Source organism: Hemitrygon akajei, chromosome 1, assembly GCF_048418815.1.
Source record: "Hemitrygon akajei chromosome 1, sHemAka1.3, whole genome shotgun sequence".
Taxonomy (NCBI): Eukaryota; Metazoa; Chordata; class Chondrichthyes; order Myliobatiformes; family Dasyatidae; genus Hemitrygon; species Hemitrygon akajei.
This window is the reverse complement of record NC_133124.1, coordinates 214,783,816-214,802,380: the sequence shown is the minus strand read 5'-3', so window position 1 is coordinate 214,802,380 and position 18,565 is coordinate 214,783,816. Positions and strand designations below refer to the sequence as shown.

At 43.3% G+C, this 18,565-nt stretch overlaps 1 protein-coding gene across 7 annotated transcripts in view; it reads right to left on the bottom strand.

The window, feature by feature from the left end:
- The window catches only part of LOC140735476 (prosaposin-like), a 99,705-nt gene that overhangs the window by 5,218 nt on the left and 75,922 nt on the right, over nt 1-18,565 (bottom strand). The window contains exons 9-10 of one of the 7 annotated variants that reach the window (XM_073060588.1): nt 17,399-17,424; nt 10,193-12,160 (exon numbers count right to left, since the gene is read on the bottom strand). The exons of 1 other annotated variant lie outside the window; for it this stretch is intronic. In XM_073060588.1, the coding sequence (XP_072916689.1) occupies nt 11,998-12,160; nt 17,399-17,424 (189 nt within the window). In that variant the 3' untranslated portion in view covers nt 10,193-11,997. Of the gene's footprint in view, nt 1-560; nt 2,728-2,774; nt 3,762-8,325; nt 8,391-9,798; nt 9,967-10,192; nt 12,161-17,398; nt 17,425-18,565 lie in introns of those variants that run through there. 5 more of the 7 variants (XM_073060637.1, XM_073060647.1, XM_073060620.1 and 2 more) reach the window with 5 other exon arrangements.

Genomic DNA, 18,565 nt, shown 5'->3' with positions numbered 1-18,565 from the left:
CTGGCCTCACCTAGGTCTTATACAACTTCAACATAACATCTCAACTCCTGTATTCAATACTCTGATTTATGAAGGCCAGTGTGTCTGAAGAGTCTAATGGTGTTATGTCTACCATCAATATCCTGGGAGTCACCAGCATCACAACTGGACCAGCCGCACAATTATTGGAGTTACAGAAACTGACTAGAGGCTTGCATGTTCTGTGCCAATTGAATCACTTCCTGACACCTCCAAAGCCATTCCAGCCTCTTCAAGGACCACATCAAGAACTTGGTGGAAAATTCTGTACTTGCATGAATGAATGCAGTTTTGATTATACTTAAGACAATTTATGAAAAGTCAGCTCCCATAGACCAATCTAAACAGAGTCAGAATCAGCTTTAATGTCACCAGCATATATTGTGAAATGTGTTAACTTTGCCGCAGCAGTACAATGCAATACATGATAAATATAGAAAAAAAATGAATTATGATATAAATTTTTTAAATGGTAGTACAAAAACAGAAGTAATAAAAAAGTGAGGTAATGTTCATGGATTCAATGTCCATTCAGAAATCAGATGGCAGAGGGGAAGAAGCTGGTTTTAAATCATTGAGTGTGTTCTTTCAGGCTCTTGTACCTCCTTCCTGATGGTTAGAATGAGAAGAGGGCATGTCCTGGGTGGTGGGGTCCTCAATGATGGGAGCTGCCTTTCTGAGGCATCGCTCCTTGACGGTATCCTGCAAACTATGGAGGCTAATCCCCAGAATGGAGCAGACTAATTTTACAACTCTCTGCAGCTTACTTCAGTCCTGTGCAGTAGACCAACCCACTATACCCAGACCAAATGGTGATGCAGCCAGTTAGAACCCTTTCTCTTCATTACCAGCACACACCATACAGTGTGGACCATTTATATATTGCACTATCTCTGTTATGCTAATCCCAGCATACAGACAGCTTGTCAGGCACTCCAGACCAATTCAGAAGCAGCTGAAAACCCGGCCAGCAGGAGCCATCTCTGCTCCTCAAGACTGCTTTGAGAACACTGACTGGCACATGTTCAGGGAGGCTGCAACCGATGGCGACTCTACCAGCTTAGAGGAGTACACAGCATCAGTGACCAGTGTTACGAACCCCGTAACTGGGTCACTTACCAGCAAAGATAGAGAGGTCCGCTGAAGTCTGATGGTACTATTTTTAAACGTTTTTATTTATAAAGGGGCACAAAAGTAAGGTTAATACAAACATTCAGATAATATACGTCAATACTCAATCTAAAGCGCGGGTATAGTAATAATCGACAATAAGTGGCTCTATCGTTTGGTCTAGGGGTAAAAATATTGTCCAATGGAAATATAAAAGTCTCGCCAGTTCATGAAGGCTTTTAGCCGTTTGGGGACCGCTGGGTTTTCACTGGTTGGAGGGAGAAAGAATTTTGGTGAGAAAATAAACTTGCCAGCCTTTTGGACTCAAATCGTTGAATCGGGAACGTGGGTTCCCCGTTGTCAGTTCAAAGTCCTTTTCGGGGTTATCAGCCACTCGTTCCCCAAGCTAGGGGAACCGAATCACACGTGGCTCCCGAACAGCTTCCCGTCATCACGGGAGCGATGAGCAATGGTGTCTCCTTCTGGTGCGTCACTGGGGTACTGCCTCCTGCAGTCCCCTTTTTATCGTGACTGACAGATTTGTAGATGTCAATCAAGGTAGGGTGATACAATCCCCACCCCACATTGCCCGAGGGTGTCCATGTCCCTGATAGCCGGCACGTAGTATAGAGTCGCAATTCACACAGGTGTCTCTAAGAACAATGGTCAAATCCGTTGCATTGTCTCTCATTTCCTGGGTCCAAGACCTGTATTAATAGCGATCTTGTGATTCTCCGGAAGGAGGGGGCTGGTCCTGCACCCTTCGGCCCCTCAGAGCTGTGGTACATTCATAACACCAGCTACATCAGCAAGTGCATTGATGATGTTACTCTGTCCAAGACCATCACTATACGTGCCAATCAGAAGCCATGGATGACCGCAGAGGTGGGTGCGCTGCTGAGGTCCTGCGACTCCGCCTTCAGGGCAGGCGACAAGGCAGCTTTAACAACAGCAAGGGCCAATCTGTCCCGAGCCATCAGAGGGGCGAAGTGTGCACATGCCCAGCTAATCCACAGTTACTTCCAGGACAGCGGTGACACGCGGCACATGTGGAAGGGCATCCGGGACATCACCAATTACAAGGCAACATCACCTGGCTGTGCAGGTGATGCTTCCCTCCCAAATGCGCTGAATAACTTCTATGCCCGGTTTGAGGCGGAAAATGATGTGGCGGCGAGGAAGTCCACCCCTCCTGCGAATGACCAGGTGCTGTGTCTCTCCGTGGCCGACGTGAGAAGAACCCTGTGCAGGGTCAACCCATGGAAGGCTGCTGGACCAGACAACATCCCTGGTAGAGTGCTCAGAGGATGTGCAGACCAGCTAGCAGATGTTCTCACTGACATCTTCAACATCTCTCTGAGCAGCGCCACCGTTCCAATGTGCTTCAAGTCCGCCACCATCGTCCCCGTGCTGAAGAAGTCTTCAGTTTCCTGCCTAAATGACTACTGTCCCATTGCACTTACATCCATCATCATGAAGTGTTTCGAGAGGCTTGTCATGAGGCATATCAAGATCCTACTGCCCCCCTCACTGGACCCCCTGCAGTTTGCGTTCCATCCCAATCGCTCAACAGATGACACAATTGCCACCACCCTCCACCTGGACAAAAAAGACACATACGTTCGGATGCTGTTCATTGACTTTAGTTCAGCATTCAAGACAATCATCCCTCAGAAACTGATTGGAAAGCTGAGCCTGCTGGGCCTGAACACCTCCCTCTGCAACTGGATCCTAGACTTCCTGACTGGGAGACCTCAGTCAGTCCGGATCGGGAACAGCATCTCCAACACCATCACATTGAGCACGGGGGCTCCCCAGGTTTGCATGCTCAGTCCACTGCTGTTCACTCTGCTGACCCACGACTGTGCTGCAACACACAGCTCGAACCACATCATCAAGTTCGCCGATGATACCACTGTGGTGGGTCTCATCAGCAAGAACGACGAGTCAGCTTACAGAGAGGAGGTGCAGTGGCTAACAGACTGGTGCAGAGCCAACAACCTGTCTCTTAATGTGAACAAAAGAGATAGTTGTTGACTTCAGGAGGGCACAGAGTGACCACTCCCCACTGAACATCGACGGCTCCTCGGTAGAGATCGTAAAGAGCACCAAATTTCTTGGTGTTCACCGATGGAGAATCTCACCTGGTCCCTCAACACCAGCTCCATAGCAAAGAAAGCCCAGCAGCATCTCTACTTTTTGCGAAGGCTGAGGGAAGTCCATCTCCCACCCCACATCCTCATCACATTCTACAGGGGTTGCATTGAGAGCTGATGCACCATCAATAACTCCCTGAGACGTGAGGCGAGATATCAGCTTTTATTGACTGGAAGAAAGAACAAGCAGCAATTGACCACCATGCTACATCCTGGAGACTGAGAGGCAGGGCTCAGGCCCCAATTGCCTTTATACCGGGGTCTGTGGGAGGAGCCACAGGAACAGTCAGTGGGGGGCGTGTCCAGACAGGTATATGTAGTTCACCATAAGAGCGTCCTGAGCAACTGCATCACTGCCTGGTTCAGAAATTATACCATCTCGGATCGCAAGACCCTGCAGCTGATAGTGTGGTCAGCTGAGAAGATCATTGGGGTCTCTCTTCCTGCCATCATGGACATTTACACTACACGCTGCATCTGCAAAGGAAGAAGCATTATGAAGGACCCCATGCACCCGTCATACAATCTCTTCTCCCTCCTGCCATCTGGGAAAAGGCTCCAAAGCATTCAGGCTCTTACGACCAGACTATATAACAGTTTCTTCCCCCAAGCTATCAGACTCCTCAATACCCAAAGCCTGGACTGACACCTTGCCCTACTGTCCTGTTTATTATTTATTGTAATGCCTGCACTGTTTTTGTGCACTTTATGCAGTCCAGTGTAGGTCTGTAGTCTAGTATAGCTTTCTCTGTGTTTTTTTCATTATGTAGTTCAGTCTAGTTTTTGTACTGTAGACCATGGTCCTGAAAAACGTTGTCTCATTTTCACTATGCACTGTACCAGCAGTTATGGTTGAAATGACAATAAAAGTTGACTTGACTTGACTTGACTAGAACCACTGTACTCACACATGCTACTTTGATCGCACCAAGTGGCAACACAAGAAGACAGGGTGGTAAAAAAAGCATATTGTATACTTGCCTTCATCAGTCAGTATGTTGAGTATAGCATCAGGAAGTCACAATGCTGCTGTGTAAAACTTTGGAGTGTTATGCAGTTCTGGTCACAGTATTACAAGGAAGGTGTGGAGGTTTTGGAGAGTGCATAAAATATTCACTGGGATGTTGCCTGGATTATAGAGCATTAACTATAAGGAGAGGTCGAACAAACTTGGATTATTTTCTCTGAAGCAGCAGAGGCTGGGAGGCATAGATAGGTAGAATCTTTTTCCCAGATTAGAAGTGTCAGATATCAAAGGGCAGAACTTTAATGCAAGAAAGGGGAAGAGGAGATTTACATGGCATTTTTTTATTACACAGACAGCAATGAGTGCTTGAAAAATGTTGCCAGGGGAGCTGATGGAAACAGATATGGCACCAATGTTTTAGAGGGATTTAGCCAGTTTAAATAGGCATCATGGTTGGCACAGGCATTACGGGCTGAAAGGCCTGTTCTGATGCTGTGCTATTCTGAGTTGGTTGAAACAGGCCCTTTGATATAGTGAGTCCACAATGATCATCAAGATGGACATCTACACTAATGCTGCCTTACCGTAAACTTCCTGCTTTGTCTAGATCCAGGAAAATAATGATAACATATTTCATCATTGATATTTCGGCACGGACTAGGAGGGCCGGAATGGCCTGTTTCTGTGCTGTGATTGTTATATGGTTATATTGGCCTCCCTGTTTCCTCTTATTTCTGCTACATGAATTCAATCTTCTCTGGTGAGAATGCACAAAATGTATGCCTGAGTCATTTCTTAATTTCCTTTCATAATTTCTCTTATTATTTTCTCTATGGGTTCCTCATTTATAGTTGCTGTTCTTTACTTAATTGTAGAAGCTCTTACAAATATTATTAGTACTACTTGCTAATGTATTCACATAATCCATCTCCAAGTTTATCATTTGTTGGTGCTTTTTAACTCTCCCATTCCTCAGATTTACTCCTCCCCTTGGGAACAATATTAGTTATCTCCTTGAATATGCTACAATCTATAATCTCATTATAAACCTAAAATGAATTATAATTATGGATTTTTCACTGTTTTTGCAGAGTTTATATTTCTCTTTGGAATGCATATTTATGGTGAATTCTAAAAAAAATTACTTTGAATGTTAACTTTAAAATAAATAATGAGCATCACAGGAATCTTAGGAAATAGGCCGGCACAATAGTGTAGCAGTTAGTGCAATGCCAGTGATGATCTATGACCTGAGTTCAATTTTTCCGCAGTCTGAAAAGAGTTTGTACGTTCATTCTCACTGTGGGTGCTCTGGTTTCCTCCCACATTCCAAAGGCATACGGGTTAGGGTTAGTAAATTGTGGGCCTGCTATGTTGGCAGTGGAAGCATGGTGACGCTTGTGGGCTGCCTCCAGCATATTCATGACACAAATGATGCATTGTACTGTATGTTTTGATGTACACATGACAAATAGTATTAATCTTAAAAAGAACAGTTCTATAGCTTTGCCACTGTGCCACACTTACTTATAATGGACTGGAGGAACTCAGTGGGTCAGGCTGCAGGGTCTGGTTACAGGATCTTGAACCAAATTGTTGGCAATTCCTCTCCTCCCACAGAAGCTGCTTGACCCACTGAATTCCTCCAGCAAAAATTAGCATTCATCCAATATCTAGGTTTTTTTTTTTTTAGAAGGTAGAACACTACAGCCCAGGATGTTGTGCCGACCCTTTAACCTACTCCAAGATCAACTTATTAATCACACGTACATCAAAGCCTACAGTGAAATCTGTCATTGGTGTTAACAATCAACACACTCAAGGACAGGCACATTCAGACACCAATGTAGCATGTCCACAATGTTCAGCAGAACAACACACAGCCAACACACAACAAGCAACAACAGCAAAACAGACCTTTTCTTCCCCACCACTCAAACAGCAGATATGCAATGAGTGACATTTAAGATATACGTTTGGTGGCAGGGTGGAGATACGTCTCTACCAAAGGAGTTGTAAGACACTAATTCCCTCTGCTAGCCTACAGGACACCCTTGGACAAAGTGTAGTACCTGCATAGTGCACCCCCCCCCCCACCTGATCAGGGTCATGTGAAGCCGTGGGAGCAGGTGGTGGATGGTCGTATGAGCAGCCGGTGCACATCACAAGTCCTGGTTATGTGACCACTCACACCAGGCAGACAATCTCTGAAGAATATTGATAATGGCTGGGGTCACCCATCTTATAAAGACACTGCCCTGAAGAAGGCAATGGCAAACCACTTCCGTAGAAAAATTTGCAAAGAACAATCAGAGTCACCATGATTACCCATAAGACACGACACATAACGATGATGATGATAAGTTTCATAAAACAAATATTCCTGTAAAGTATAAAAACACAACGTGACGAATGGTTAATCTATGTCAAGAAGTTAGAGAAAACAAGAAGAAAGAAGCTGTTAAACACACTCTGTGGCCACTTTATGAGGTACTTACCTTTATGGTCTGCTACTGTAGCCCATCCACTTCAAGGTTTGATGTGTTATGTTTAGAGATGCTCTTCTGCACACCATTGTTGTAACGTGTGGTTATTTGTGTTATTGTCGCCCTTCTGTCAACTCGAACCAGTCTGGCCATTCTCCTTTGATCTCTCTCATCAACAAAGCTTTTTTGCCCAAAGGACTGCCACTCACTGATGTCTTTTTGTGTTTTGCACTATTCTCTGTAAACTCTGGAGACTGTTGTGTGTGAAAATCCCAAGAGAACAGCAGTTTCTGAGATTCTCAAACCAACCTGTCTTGCACCAACAATCACTTCACAGTCAAAGTCACGTAGATCATAGTTCTTCCCTAGTCTGATGTTTGGTCTGAACAACAACTGAACCTCTTGACCATGTCTGCATGCTTTTATGGATTGAGTTGCTGCCATGTGATTGGCTGATTAGATATTTGCATTAACAAACAGGTGTACCTAATAAAGTGGCCTCTGAGTGTATATTAATAACATAGGTAGGAATGTAGGTGGCCCATGTGTTGTTGGTAGTAAGGAGGATCATAAGTAGGCTACAGGATAGTTTTGAACATTTGGTAAGAGAGACAAAGCCATGGTAGATGGAATTTAATCCTGATAAGAGTGAGATGATGCTTGTTGAGAGGACTAATTAATAGCAGAGATTCTCACACAAACTTACCCAGGAAGTGTCTCAGACAATGTACATACCTAACCAGAGCACATTGCACTGGGTTTACCCAATGAGGTCACACACCTTGCCACACAGTCTTCCTCTCTCTATATATATCCCCTCCCTTACCCCCCTTCCCCTACCCCCCACTGCTCTCAGATTGTGGTGGACATGTATTGGATCTTTGGCCTTTGTTTGTGACTTTACATCACTCTACAATGCCAGCAATCACCAATTGGGGCTGAATTCCTGCTGCTGTATGTTGGTGCTGGAATCGTGGCAGCACTTGCAGACTGCCCCCACCCCCCCAGCAACAATCTATTTGCCATTGACACAGAACAACATATTTCACTGCATGTTCCAATGTGAATGTGACAAATAAAGCTATTCTAACATTTCATTTCAAATCTCTTTATCATTAAAATTGTACTGCGTATGTTTCATCGAGTTGACAGGGTCTTACTTGCACAGCTTTCAAAATCAGAATCAAGTTTACTATCACTGACATATATAATAAGAATTGGTTTTTTTGTGGCAGTTGTCCAGTGCAAGACATAAAACATTGTCACAATTAACAAAACAATAAATAAATAAATATTGCAAAAGGGGAAAAGTGAGGTAGTGTTCATGGCCTATTCAGAAGTCTGTTAGTGGATAAAAAGCAGCTGTCCATAAAATGTTGAGTGTGTGTCTTCAGGCTCCTGTACCTCTTCCCTCATGGCAGTAATGAGAACAGGGCCACACACACACAAAATGCTGGAGGAACTCAGCAGGCCAGACAGCATTGATGGAAAAGAGTACAGTTGATGTTTCGGGCCGAGACGTCGACTGTCTACTCTTTTCCATAGATGCTGCCTGGCCTGCTGAGTTCCTCCAGCATTTTGTGTGGGTTGCTTGGATTTTCAGCATTTGCAGATTTTCTCTTGTTTATGAGAGCAGGGCTGAATTTTTTCCTTCTGAAGGGGGAGAGAAAGATGTTGAGTTAAAGAAAAGGCAGAAAATGAACGAAGTTCACGGGTTCACAGCAGTAAGTACCAGGTGATAATCATAAATAAAAACTAAAGCAGAAATGGCTGACTACATCAAAAATATAAATGTGTTCAATTGCACAACGGATAACTGGCTGATGTATACTGGACAAATTGAGTAGTATTTTGAAGCAAATGAAATAGCCAATGAGAAATGAGTGCTAGTTTTGCTGAGTGAAATAGGTGGAAGATCATACAGTTTGCTCAGAAGTTTAATTGCTCCAACCAAATCAGCCGAAATTAGTTTTGCTGATATCATGAAAGTTATGCAGGAACATTTAGAATTGAAACCATTATTAATTGCAGAATGCTTTAGGATTCACAAGTGGAACCAAAAGGGAAAGAAATCCATTTCAGCTTTCATGGCTGAATTGAAGAAATTGTCTGAGCATTGCCAGTTCAGTAATGGGCCTAATGATGCAATGAAAGATTGTTTAGTTTGTGGATTCTTACAAGAAAGCATTAAAAAGATGACTCCTAACTGAAGCACAAAGCATATTCAAAAAAGCAGTTGAAATTGTTGTATCAATGGAAACTGCAGAGAGAGATGCAATTGAGTTGCAGGCAGGAATGAAAGTGAATGTGAACAAAATTGCACTGTCTGAACAGAAATCTGTTTGGCCAAACAAATTGCGTTGCCATTGTGGCAGGGGCTCACATACACCAGACCAATGCAGATTCAAATGCAAAATTGCAGAAAATACAACAAAGTAAGACACATACAAAGAGCATGTTGGGTAGCCAAAAATAAATGGACTGCACAGGGAAGAGAAGAAGATAAAAAGTCAAGTGGCAGTTTCAAAAAGAGAATTAATCTGCATGTTATTGATGAAAAATCTCATAATGTAGAGAGTGACAGAGGACTGAGTAACTTTGAGATTTACAAGTGAAAAAGAACACCAGAAGTGAACAGTAAATTAATTAATATGGAATCTGACACTGGCTCAGCTGTTTCAGTCATTCCATAAAATAAATTTGAATGGCATTTCAAAAATACTGAATTGAAACTTGCAGATATCCAACTTAGAACTTGTACTGGAGAAAAGATAACTCCTATAGGAATGACATTTGTATGAGTGAAATACAACAAACAATAAGCCACATTGGGATTTTTTGGGGGTAAAAACAGGAGGGACAGTGTTGTGGGAACATTAGTGACTGAGGCAATTAAACTTGATTGGAGATCCATCCACCATTTGCATGCCACATTCCCTGCAATGGAGTCAACTGAAAGCTAATTAAGAAAGAGACTGAATGAGGCTAAGGCCACAGCAGTGTTCAAAGATGGCATTGGAAAACACAAATGTTTCAAGGGTAAAATAATGTTAAATGAAAATGCCATATACAAGTTTTACAAAGCCTGTCCTGTTCCATATACCACCTCTGATAAATTAGCCAGTGAGCTAGATTGCATGGAAGCTGAAGGAATTCTTTCCAAGGTTGAGTGGAGCCCATGGGCAACACCAGTGGTCCCAGTGGTCCAGAAGAATGGGTCTGTCAAAATCTGTGGTGATTTAAAGGACACTATCAGCCCAGTACTGAAAGCAGATCAATAGAGGATATCTTTGTAAACCCTTCTGGAGGAAAATATTTCAACAAAGTGGACTTAACTGAAGCCTACCTACAGATGGAGATAGAAGAAAAGTCCAAAGTGTTTCTCACCATAGTTATGAACCCCATAACTGGGTCACTTACCAGCAAAGATAGAGAGGTCCGCTGAAGTCTGATGGTACCATTTTTAAACGTTTTTATTTATAAAGGGGCACAAAAGTAAGGTTAATACAAACATTCAGATAATATACGTCGTCAATACTCAATCTAAAGCACGGGTATAGTAATAATCAACAATACGAAGTAGCTCTATCGTTTGTCTAGGGGTAAAACTATCGTCCGATGGAAATATCAAAGTCTCTGAAGTTCATGCAGGTTTTTAGCCTTTCGGAGACCGCTGGGGCTCACGTGTTGGAGAGAGAAAATAAACTTGCCAGCCTGTTGGACTCAAATCGTGGAATCGGGAACGTGAGTTCCCCGTTGTCAGTTCGGAATCCTTTTCGGGGTTATCAGCCACTCGATTCCCTAGCTAGGGGAACCAAATCACACGTGGCTCCCAAACAGCTTCCTGTCCTTACGGGAGCGATGAGCGATGGTGTCTCCGTCTGGTGCGTCGCTGGGATACTGCCTCCTGCAGTCTCCTTTTTATCATGACTGCCAGATTTGAAAATGTCAATCAAGGTAGGGCGATACAATCCCCACCCCACATTGCCCGAGGGTGTCCATGTCCCTGATAGCTGGCACGCACTATAGAGTTGCAATTCACACAGGTGCCTCTAAGAACAATGGTCAAATCCGTTGCATTGTCTCTCATTTCCTGGGTCCAAGACCCGAATTAATAGCGATCTTGCGATTCTCCGGAAGGAGGGGGCTGGTCCCACAACCTTCGGCCCCTCAGTGCTGTGGTACATTCATAACACCATAAACACTCACAAGAGCTTTATCACTATAATAGGTTTATTTTTGGAGTAGCATAAGCATTTGCACATGGCGGAAAGCTTTGGGCCTGTTGCTGCAAGGCTGCTCAGGCACTCAGTATTACCTGGATGACATCATTGTTACCAGCAAGGATGACAAGGAACATCTCCAAAATCTTAAGACAGTTTTAAAAAGACGAGAAGTTTATTGGCTCAGAGCACTACACAACTCATGTGAATTCTTTAAACCAAGCATCACTAACTGTGGTCACACTATTGACGCACAAGAATTACACAAGTGTGCTCAGAATATTCAAGCAGTGGTGGATGCCCCAAGGCCAAAGGGCATGCTACAGTTCAGATTCAGATTCAGTTTATTGTCATTTAGAAACCACAAATGCAATGCAGTTAAAAAATGAGACAACGTTCCTCCAGAATGATATCACAAAAGCATATGACAAAACAGACTACATCAGAAAATCCATATAACGTTTAGCAATCCCCAATCCAGAGTCCGGAGAGGCTGCTGCGTATTAATATTGCGCTACTGTCTTAGCGCGTTCCCCAGAAAGGAGCTCCAAAACCACCAGACAAAACAAGATCAACATCTAAAGCTACAAAACCTGCACAAAACCACATAGTTACAAAATATATTTACAACAGTGCAAGCAATTGCATAATTGATAAAAAACAAACCATGGACACAGTAAAAATAGTCCAAAGATGTTAAAGGACTATAAGTTCAAAAGAAATCACCACACAGTTTCCACAAGTCCCCAGGGTCCCGATAGACTTGCCATCCCATGCCGGCGGCAGAAGGGAATACCCCTGCTATGGACTTTCATGGCGCCGCCCGACTCAGCCTCGCAGACGCAGCACACACCGAAAACGACCTGACCGCAGCGGACTCCGAGTCCGTTGAACCTCCGAGCCTCCGACCATCCCCTCCGGCACAGTTTTTCCGAGCATCATCCTCTGCCGAGCGTATTAAGACGGCCCCGCCAACGGCCATCGGCAATGTGACCCCGAGGACTGGGGGCCTGTTCTTCCCAGCAGAGTCCCGGACCTCACAACAGCAGCAGCAACGAAGGTCTTCCTGGAGATCTCCCGATTTTCCTCCGTGCTCCCACGTCAGTTTTCAATCGATTATGATTGCGCACGGCAGCCCATTTCACAAATAACAGATAATCAGCTCTGGAGTGGCCGCTGCAAGTTGCGTCGCGCTGCCATCTTGGAAAATTGTTGTGATTCTTTTTAGGATTTGTCAATTACTATGATGGGTTCCTGCCAAACCTGGCTACTGTGCTCCACCCCTGTGCTACTGCACTCATTACCACAGAATGACAAATGACGGGAAGAATTGGTAATGGACAAAACAGTGTGATGTGGCTTTCAAAAAGTTAAAGGAAATGGTGACATCAGACACTATACTCACACATTATGATCCACCTTGTCCAGTGAAGCTTGCCTGTAACCCCTCACTTTATGGTATAGGTACATTCCCTACCATTGCCAAGAAAAATTATTAACAGATTAACAGAGAAGCCTTGAGTTTAGTTGATGTAAAACATATGGGAGAGAGTTTACCCTCATTACTGACCATCAAGCGCTGGTGCTCATTTTTAATCCGCTGAAGGGTATTCCACTAACAGCAGCAGCACAAATGCAGAGATGGGCTCTGTTTCTTGGAGGACACAATTACAAGGTCGAACTCAAGAGGATAACTAATCATGAAAATGCTGATGGATTGTCCTGTTTACTCTTGGAAACGGAAATATGTGAAAATTTTTAAAAAGATGTTCCTTTTGACGTATTCTTCCTACTACAAACTGGAAATCTTCCTATCATGGAAGGAATGATCCGATGAAAGGATCCCCCACCGTCTCCGGCTTCCCAAAGTGGCTGGGATATACAGCAGGAATTCCAGTTCCCCCCATCTTTACCATGCCAGGATGAACTTGCCCTTGATGGATGTTACCTTATGTGAGGACTGAGAGTTGTTGTACCATCCAAGCTTATAGCTAAAGTATTGGAAGAGCTACATGTCGGTCATCTGAGCATGGTTAAAATGAAAGCATTGGCTCAAAGCTTTGACTGGTGGCCTGGGATAGATCGGCAGATCAAGCAGCTTGCCATATACTGCTTGGGGTTCCAACACATCCAGAGGTGCCAAGAACAGTGCCTCTCCATCCCTGGGAATAGCTTAACTGTCTTGGCAAAGGATTCATGTGGATTTTGCCAGACCATTCACAGGCACAAATATCTTGGTAGTAGTGGATGCAGCTACAAATTGGCCAGAAGTGTTCCCGATAGCCTTCACTACTTCATTGAAAACAGGTGATCCTCTAATTTTCTACATCAACAAATTGGGTGACTTAGTAAGGTAATATAATATATTGCAACTGAGTAAAGTTAGTATAGTAATTACAAAGGGGATGAATACTTTTTAGTCTCACAATTTTGGTTTTAATTTTTATTAAATCATTGACAGGTTTTGGAATTTTTCTGTTGATTTGGCATGATGCACAATATTTTGTACATCAGCTCAAAATCCTACTTCAATATATTTTAAATTTAGAAAACGAGATAGTAAAGTGTGAAAATAGTTGTGGTGGCTGAATATTTTTTCAAGGCACTATAAAAGTATGTGAATGACGTACGTCATTATGCCACCAGGTCGTATGTGTGAACCTCACTAATGTAAAACTAAGTAGAGCTATTTCCCAGATCCTGTGTTTTTCTTTTGATTAGTTTTTGGAGTTACAAAACATATCATTGGGGAAGCTATTGTTCTGCAACTTTTTCTGATCTGGTGCATTGGAGAACCCAAAACAGGCCATGATGCAACCAGTCAGAACACTCTCCATGATACATCTGAAGTAAATAACTAGAGTTGTTGGTTATATACAACATCTCAAACTACTCATTGAGCGTGGCTTCTTCATGGTGGCATCAATATGTTGAGCTCAGAATAGATCCCCTACAAAGGGATCTCTCGTCTCTTTGTGTTTCTACAAAGTGGTCTCGGCCCAAAACATCGACAGCTTATTCCTCTCTGTAGATGCTGCCTGACCTGCTGAGTTCCTCCAGCATTTTGCTTGTGTTGCTCTGGATTTCCAGCATTCACAGAATCTCTTGTATTTCTCATTTTTTCCAGCTATTATTTCTGCTCTGACAGCTCGTGAGAGATAAATGAGCAACACATCCAAAACTTGTGATGTGTCTGTCATGCACAAAGGTATGAGATGAGTAACTGGAGGAGAAAATGATGACAGAGTAGGAAAATGGGACTGAGCAGGACAATACACAATGGGCCAGGAGCCTGCCCATTCCGTGCAGCTGATCTTGGAAGAGAATCAGATTCAGAATCAGGTCTGATATCATTGGCATTTGTCGTGAAATTTGTTGTCTTTGGGGCAGCAGTACAATGCAATACATAATAACAGAGGAAAAATTGTGAATTATAGTAAGTATGTATATATATTAAATAGTTGAATTAAATATTAAATAAGTCAACAGCTTTCTGCAGCTTATTTTGATCCTGTGGATTAGCACTCCTCCCTTCCATACCAGGCAGTGATGCAGGCAATTGGAATGCTCTCCACGGTACATCTGTAGAAATCTGCGAGATTTATTGGCTCAAGTCCAGAGTTTGAGGCCTGGTGTTTGGGGTCCTCACTAGTCAAAATTGGCAAGTCCTGGGGTGGGTACAGAAGGTCGAAACCTGAAAGTCATTTGAAATTTGGAAGATGAGCCCAGGCGGCCAAAGCCTTGGATATGTGAATCCATTAGCAAAATTAAAGGTCCAGTGTCTGGGAGTGTATTGGTGGCTGGAGGTCCAGAGATGGGCTGTCCTGGAGTTAGAGGATTGTCTGTGTGTATGCACGGCTACGTGGGTGGGAGGGAGGTGAGGGGTTTGCTTTGCTGTTGTTCTGTGTGATGAAAACTACAATTATTACTAAGCAATGCAGTGGTTTAATTATTGAAATATGTATGTTTCTTAAGTTTTATATGCATAGAAAGGTAAAATATATACTATATACTAAGAAAAACGTTTGACTAACTGACGCTAAATAATACCAGATGTACCTGTTCCGACTACAAATCTGACTTAAAGACGGACTTAGGAACAGAAATCATTCATAACCCAGGGACTGCCTGTACTTTAAAATAATCTCTAGATTACTTATAATACTTAATACAATGTGAATTCTATGTAAATAGTTGCTACACTGTATTGTTTAGGGAGTAACGACAAGAAAAAATTGTCTGTAAATGCTCAAACTACGAGTGCTGGACAGAGAACTTCTGGGTTTTCCCGATCGCACATGCGGAATCCGCAGATAAGGAGGGCCAACTGTACTTCTTTCAAATCTCTCGAACTTCTATGTTCCAAGGTCTCTAATGCAAGATTCTGAAGTAACACTGCTTCAGTTTTCAGGGAAGGGATCTCTCAAAGACCTCAGCAAACAAGCCTTTGACAAAGTATCTGCCAACTAACATTTGTTAGGCTTACCACTCCAATTATAAACAGCACTTGGAGGATAGAGGGACCGTAAGGTGATAAACACGTACTATAATAAATTTATTTTAAACATCAGAAGTATTGACTGAAGGAAAACTAACAAACTGGGCTGCTATCCTAAAGGGAGAATGTATGACAGAGTCATTGATACAGTTGTCGAAGGTGGTATTAGTAGAAAGACAGTCAAAGCAAGTTTTGGATTCTCTCTCATCCTCACATTGAGGGCAACTTTCAATGGCGTCTACATTACTCTTATTGTTCACATCAGGTAGACTTAGAATAGATTTAGCAGCTCAAAATTGGGGTGGCACAGTGGTTAGAACAATGCTTTACAGTACCAGTGAATGGGTTAAACTCCTGCCATTCTCCCTGTGACTGTGCAGATTTCCTCCAGGCGCTCCGGTTTCCTCCCAAATTCGAAAGACGTACTGGTTGTTAGGTTAATTGATCGTTGTAAATTGTCCTGTGCTTAGGGTAGGGTGAAATCCGGAGTTGCTAGGCAGCACAGCTCGAAGGGCTGGAAGGGCCTACTCTGTGCTGTATCTCAATCAATCAATAAATAAATAAATAATTCAACCAACCAGATATTCCAGGACAACATGGAACATCAGATCCCAAAATGTTTTGCCATTACCATAGAGCCAAGGATTTCTATTTAAAAAAAAACAAACTGCTGGAGGAACTAATGGGTTTGGCAGCATCTGCGAAGGCAGAAGGACGGTTGAGATGCCACATCACAGTGGCTAGGAGGGTGGGCTCGAGGGCCCAGTGACCAACCACTTCTCCCATTTTATAGAACAGAACAGTACAGCACAGATGTGCCAACATTTTAACCTATTCCACAATAAATTAACCCTTCCCTCCCACATAGCCCTCCGTTTTTCATTCATCCATATGGCCAAGAGTCACTTAAATGCCCCTACTTACCTGCCTCTACCATCACCCACAACAGTTGCGTTCCATGCACTTAACTCTCTAGAGTAAAAAAAATCTACCTCTGATATTTCCCCTATACTTCCCTCTATTCAATTAAAATTATGTCTTCTTGTTATTGTTACCCTGGGAAAAAGATTGTGGCTGTTCACTATCTATGCCTCTTTATCATCTTATGCATGTCCTCCCATCCTCCTTTGCTCCAATGAGAAAAGCTCTAACATACTTAACCTATTCTCTTAAAATACGCTCTTTAATCCAAGTAGCATCCTGGTAAATCTCATCTCACCCTCTCTAAAGCTTCCGTATCTGACCACAACACAGTACTCCCAAATGTGATCTATCTAGAAATTTAAAGGCTGCAAGATAACCTCAAGGCTTTTGAACTCAATCTCTGACCAACGAAGGAACTATGAGGCAGGGTTGCAGTTTTTTTAAGTAAACTTTTTGACGTGTTACAGTATTAATAGCAAGAGAGGGAGGAGGAGCTTAGGAGGATTAATGATGCCTAACGGCGACTCCTTTGCTTGCATCTTCAGAAACAGCTCTATTTCCATCTTTTCTCTTTCAGGGTTCTTTTGAAGACGCTGATCTGGAGTTACACGCCGACTACAGTCCTTTGCGGGACTGGGACCTGTTCTCGGGTTTCACAACTGGCCATTATTCGGCACGCCAAGGGCTCAGCCTAAGAGCCTAGCTCGCCTTCGGAGGGTCAAGATTTCGTGGCTCTGGGGACGGGCAAATCGAAGGTCGGTGTCCGGACAGGAGGTCGGTTTGTCATGGCAGATGGAAGATCTAAGGCTGCGTGCCCAGAGACCCGAGATCTTTGGGCACAGAGCTCGGAAAAAGTGGCGCAAAGGACTTTTAACACCGTAAACCAGTGAGTTGTTTGTTATGTCTCCCGTCTCACTGTGAAACAGAGACACCTATTTCAGGATGTTCCCCCAGCTTGTTTGTACGTGTTGATTTCAGGATGTGTATTGTATACATTTCTCTGACATTAAATGTACCTTTGAAACCTTTGAATTCCAGTAAACTGTAAAAAAAAAAAAATTAGATTATGTTTGGACAAGGAACAAAGAATTAAGAGATTCTGCAATGCTGGAAATCCAGAGCAACAAACACAACTCGGGATTGTCAGCAGGTGAGACGACATCTATGCAGGGAAATAAACATGCAAAGTTTTGGGCCTAAACCCTTCTTCAGGGCTGGGGGAGGGTTGAAGGAGAAGGAGTACCAGCTGGCGGATGATAGGTGAAGCCAGGTGAGGGCCCAAGTGGACGGTTTGGGGGAAAGAGGGATGAAGTAAGAAGCTAGGGGGGTGATAGGTGAGATCCGGTGAGGGGGAAGGTGGGTAGGAGGATGAAGTGAGAGGCTGGGAGGATACAGCATTGCTAAGTTATACCCTGCTCAGATCCTCCAGTCACGGGGGATGAGGTATCACAGAGATCAGATCCAAAGACAGAGTCAAGTTACCAGTGCAAGAGGGGAGGTATTAAAATTCCAGTAATTAAGCCCGAGTGTTAGCATCAGTAGCTGTGACCATGTTATTGTAAAACCCCATCCATTATTACTGACATCTGTTAGGAAATTGTGGTCAAATCCGTGGCGATGTGGTTGGTTCCTAACTGACATCTAGGTCAACGAGGAGTAACTAACATTGGACTTGCCAGCAAAGACTAGATCTAACAATCGAATAATGATAAACAAACACTCACAAGCTTGTGAAAGTAGTGGGTGCTAATTGGGAAGTTCGACCCTCATTGGTACGGAGCAGACAGACCTCTACAGTACTGTAAAAAGTTATATATAGCAAGGTCCAAGTGTAAATTATAATGCTCTTAAAGAGATAGTTAGCAATTATTGTGAAAGATTGCCACAGAGAACAGCGAGTATATGTTGATGGTATACAGGGATGGCATACTGTTAATGGCAACAGTGCTGATGCAGAGAGTGACGTTGGGGTGTAAGTCCAAGGCTCCCTGAAAGTGGCTACCCAGGTTGATAGGGTGCTAAAGAAGGCGCATAGCACGCTTGCCTTTATTAGTCAGGGCATTCACTTCAAGAGCCGGGAAGTTATATTATAGCCTTAAAACTCCAGCTAGCCCGCATCCAGAATATTACATTCAATCCTGGTTGCCCAATTCTAGGAAGGATGTGACGTTTTTGGAGAAGCT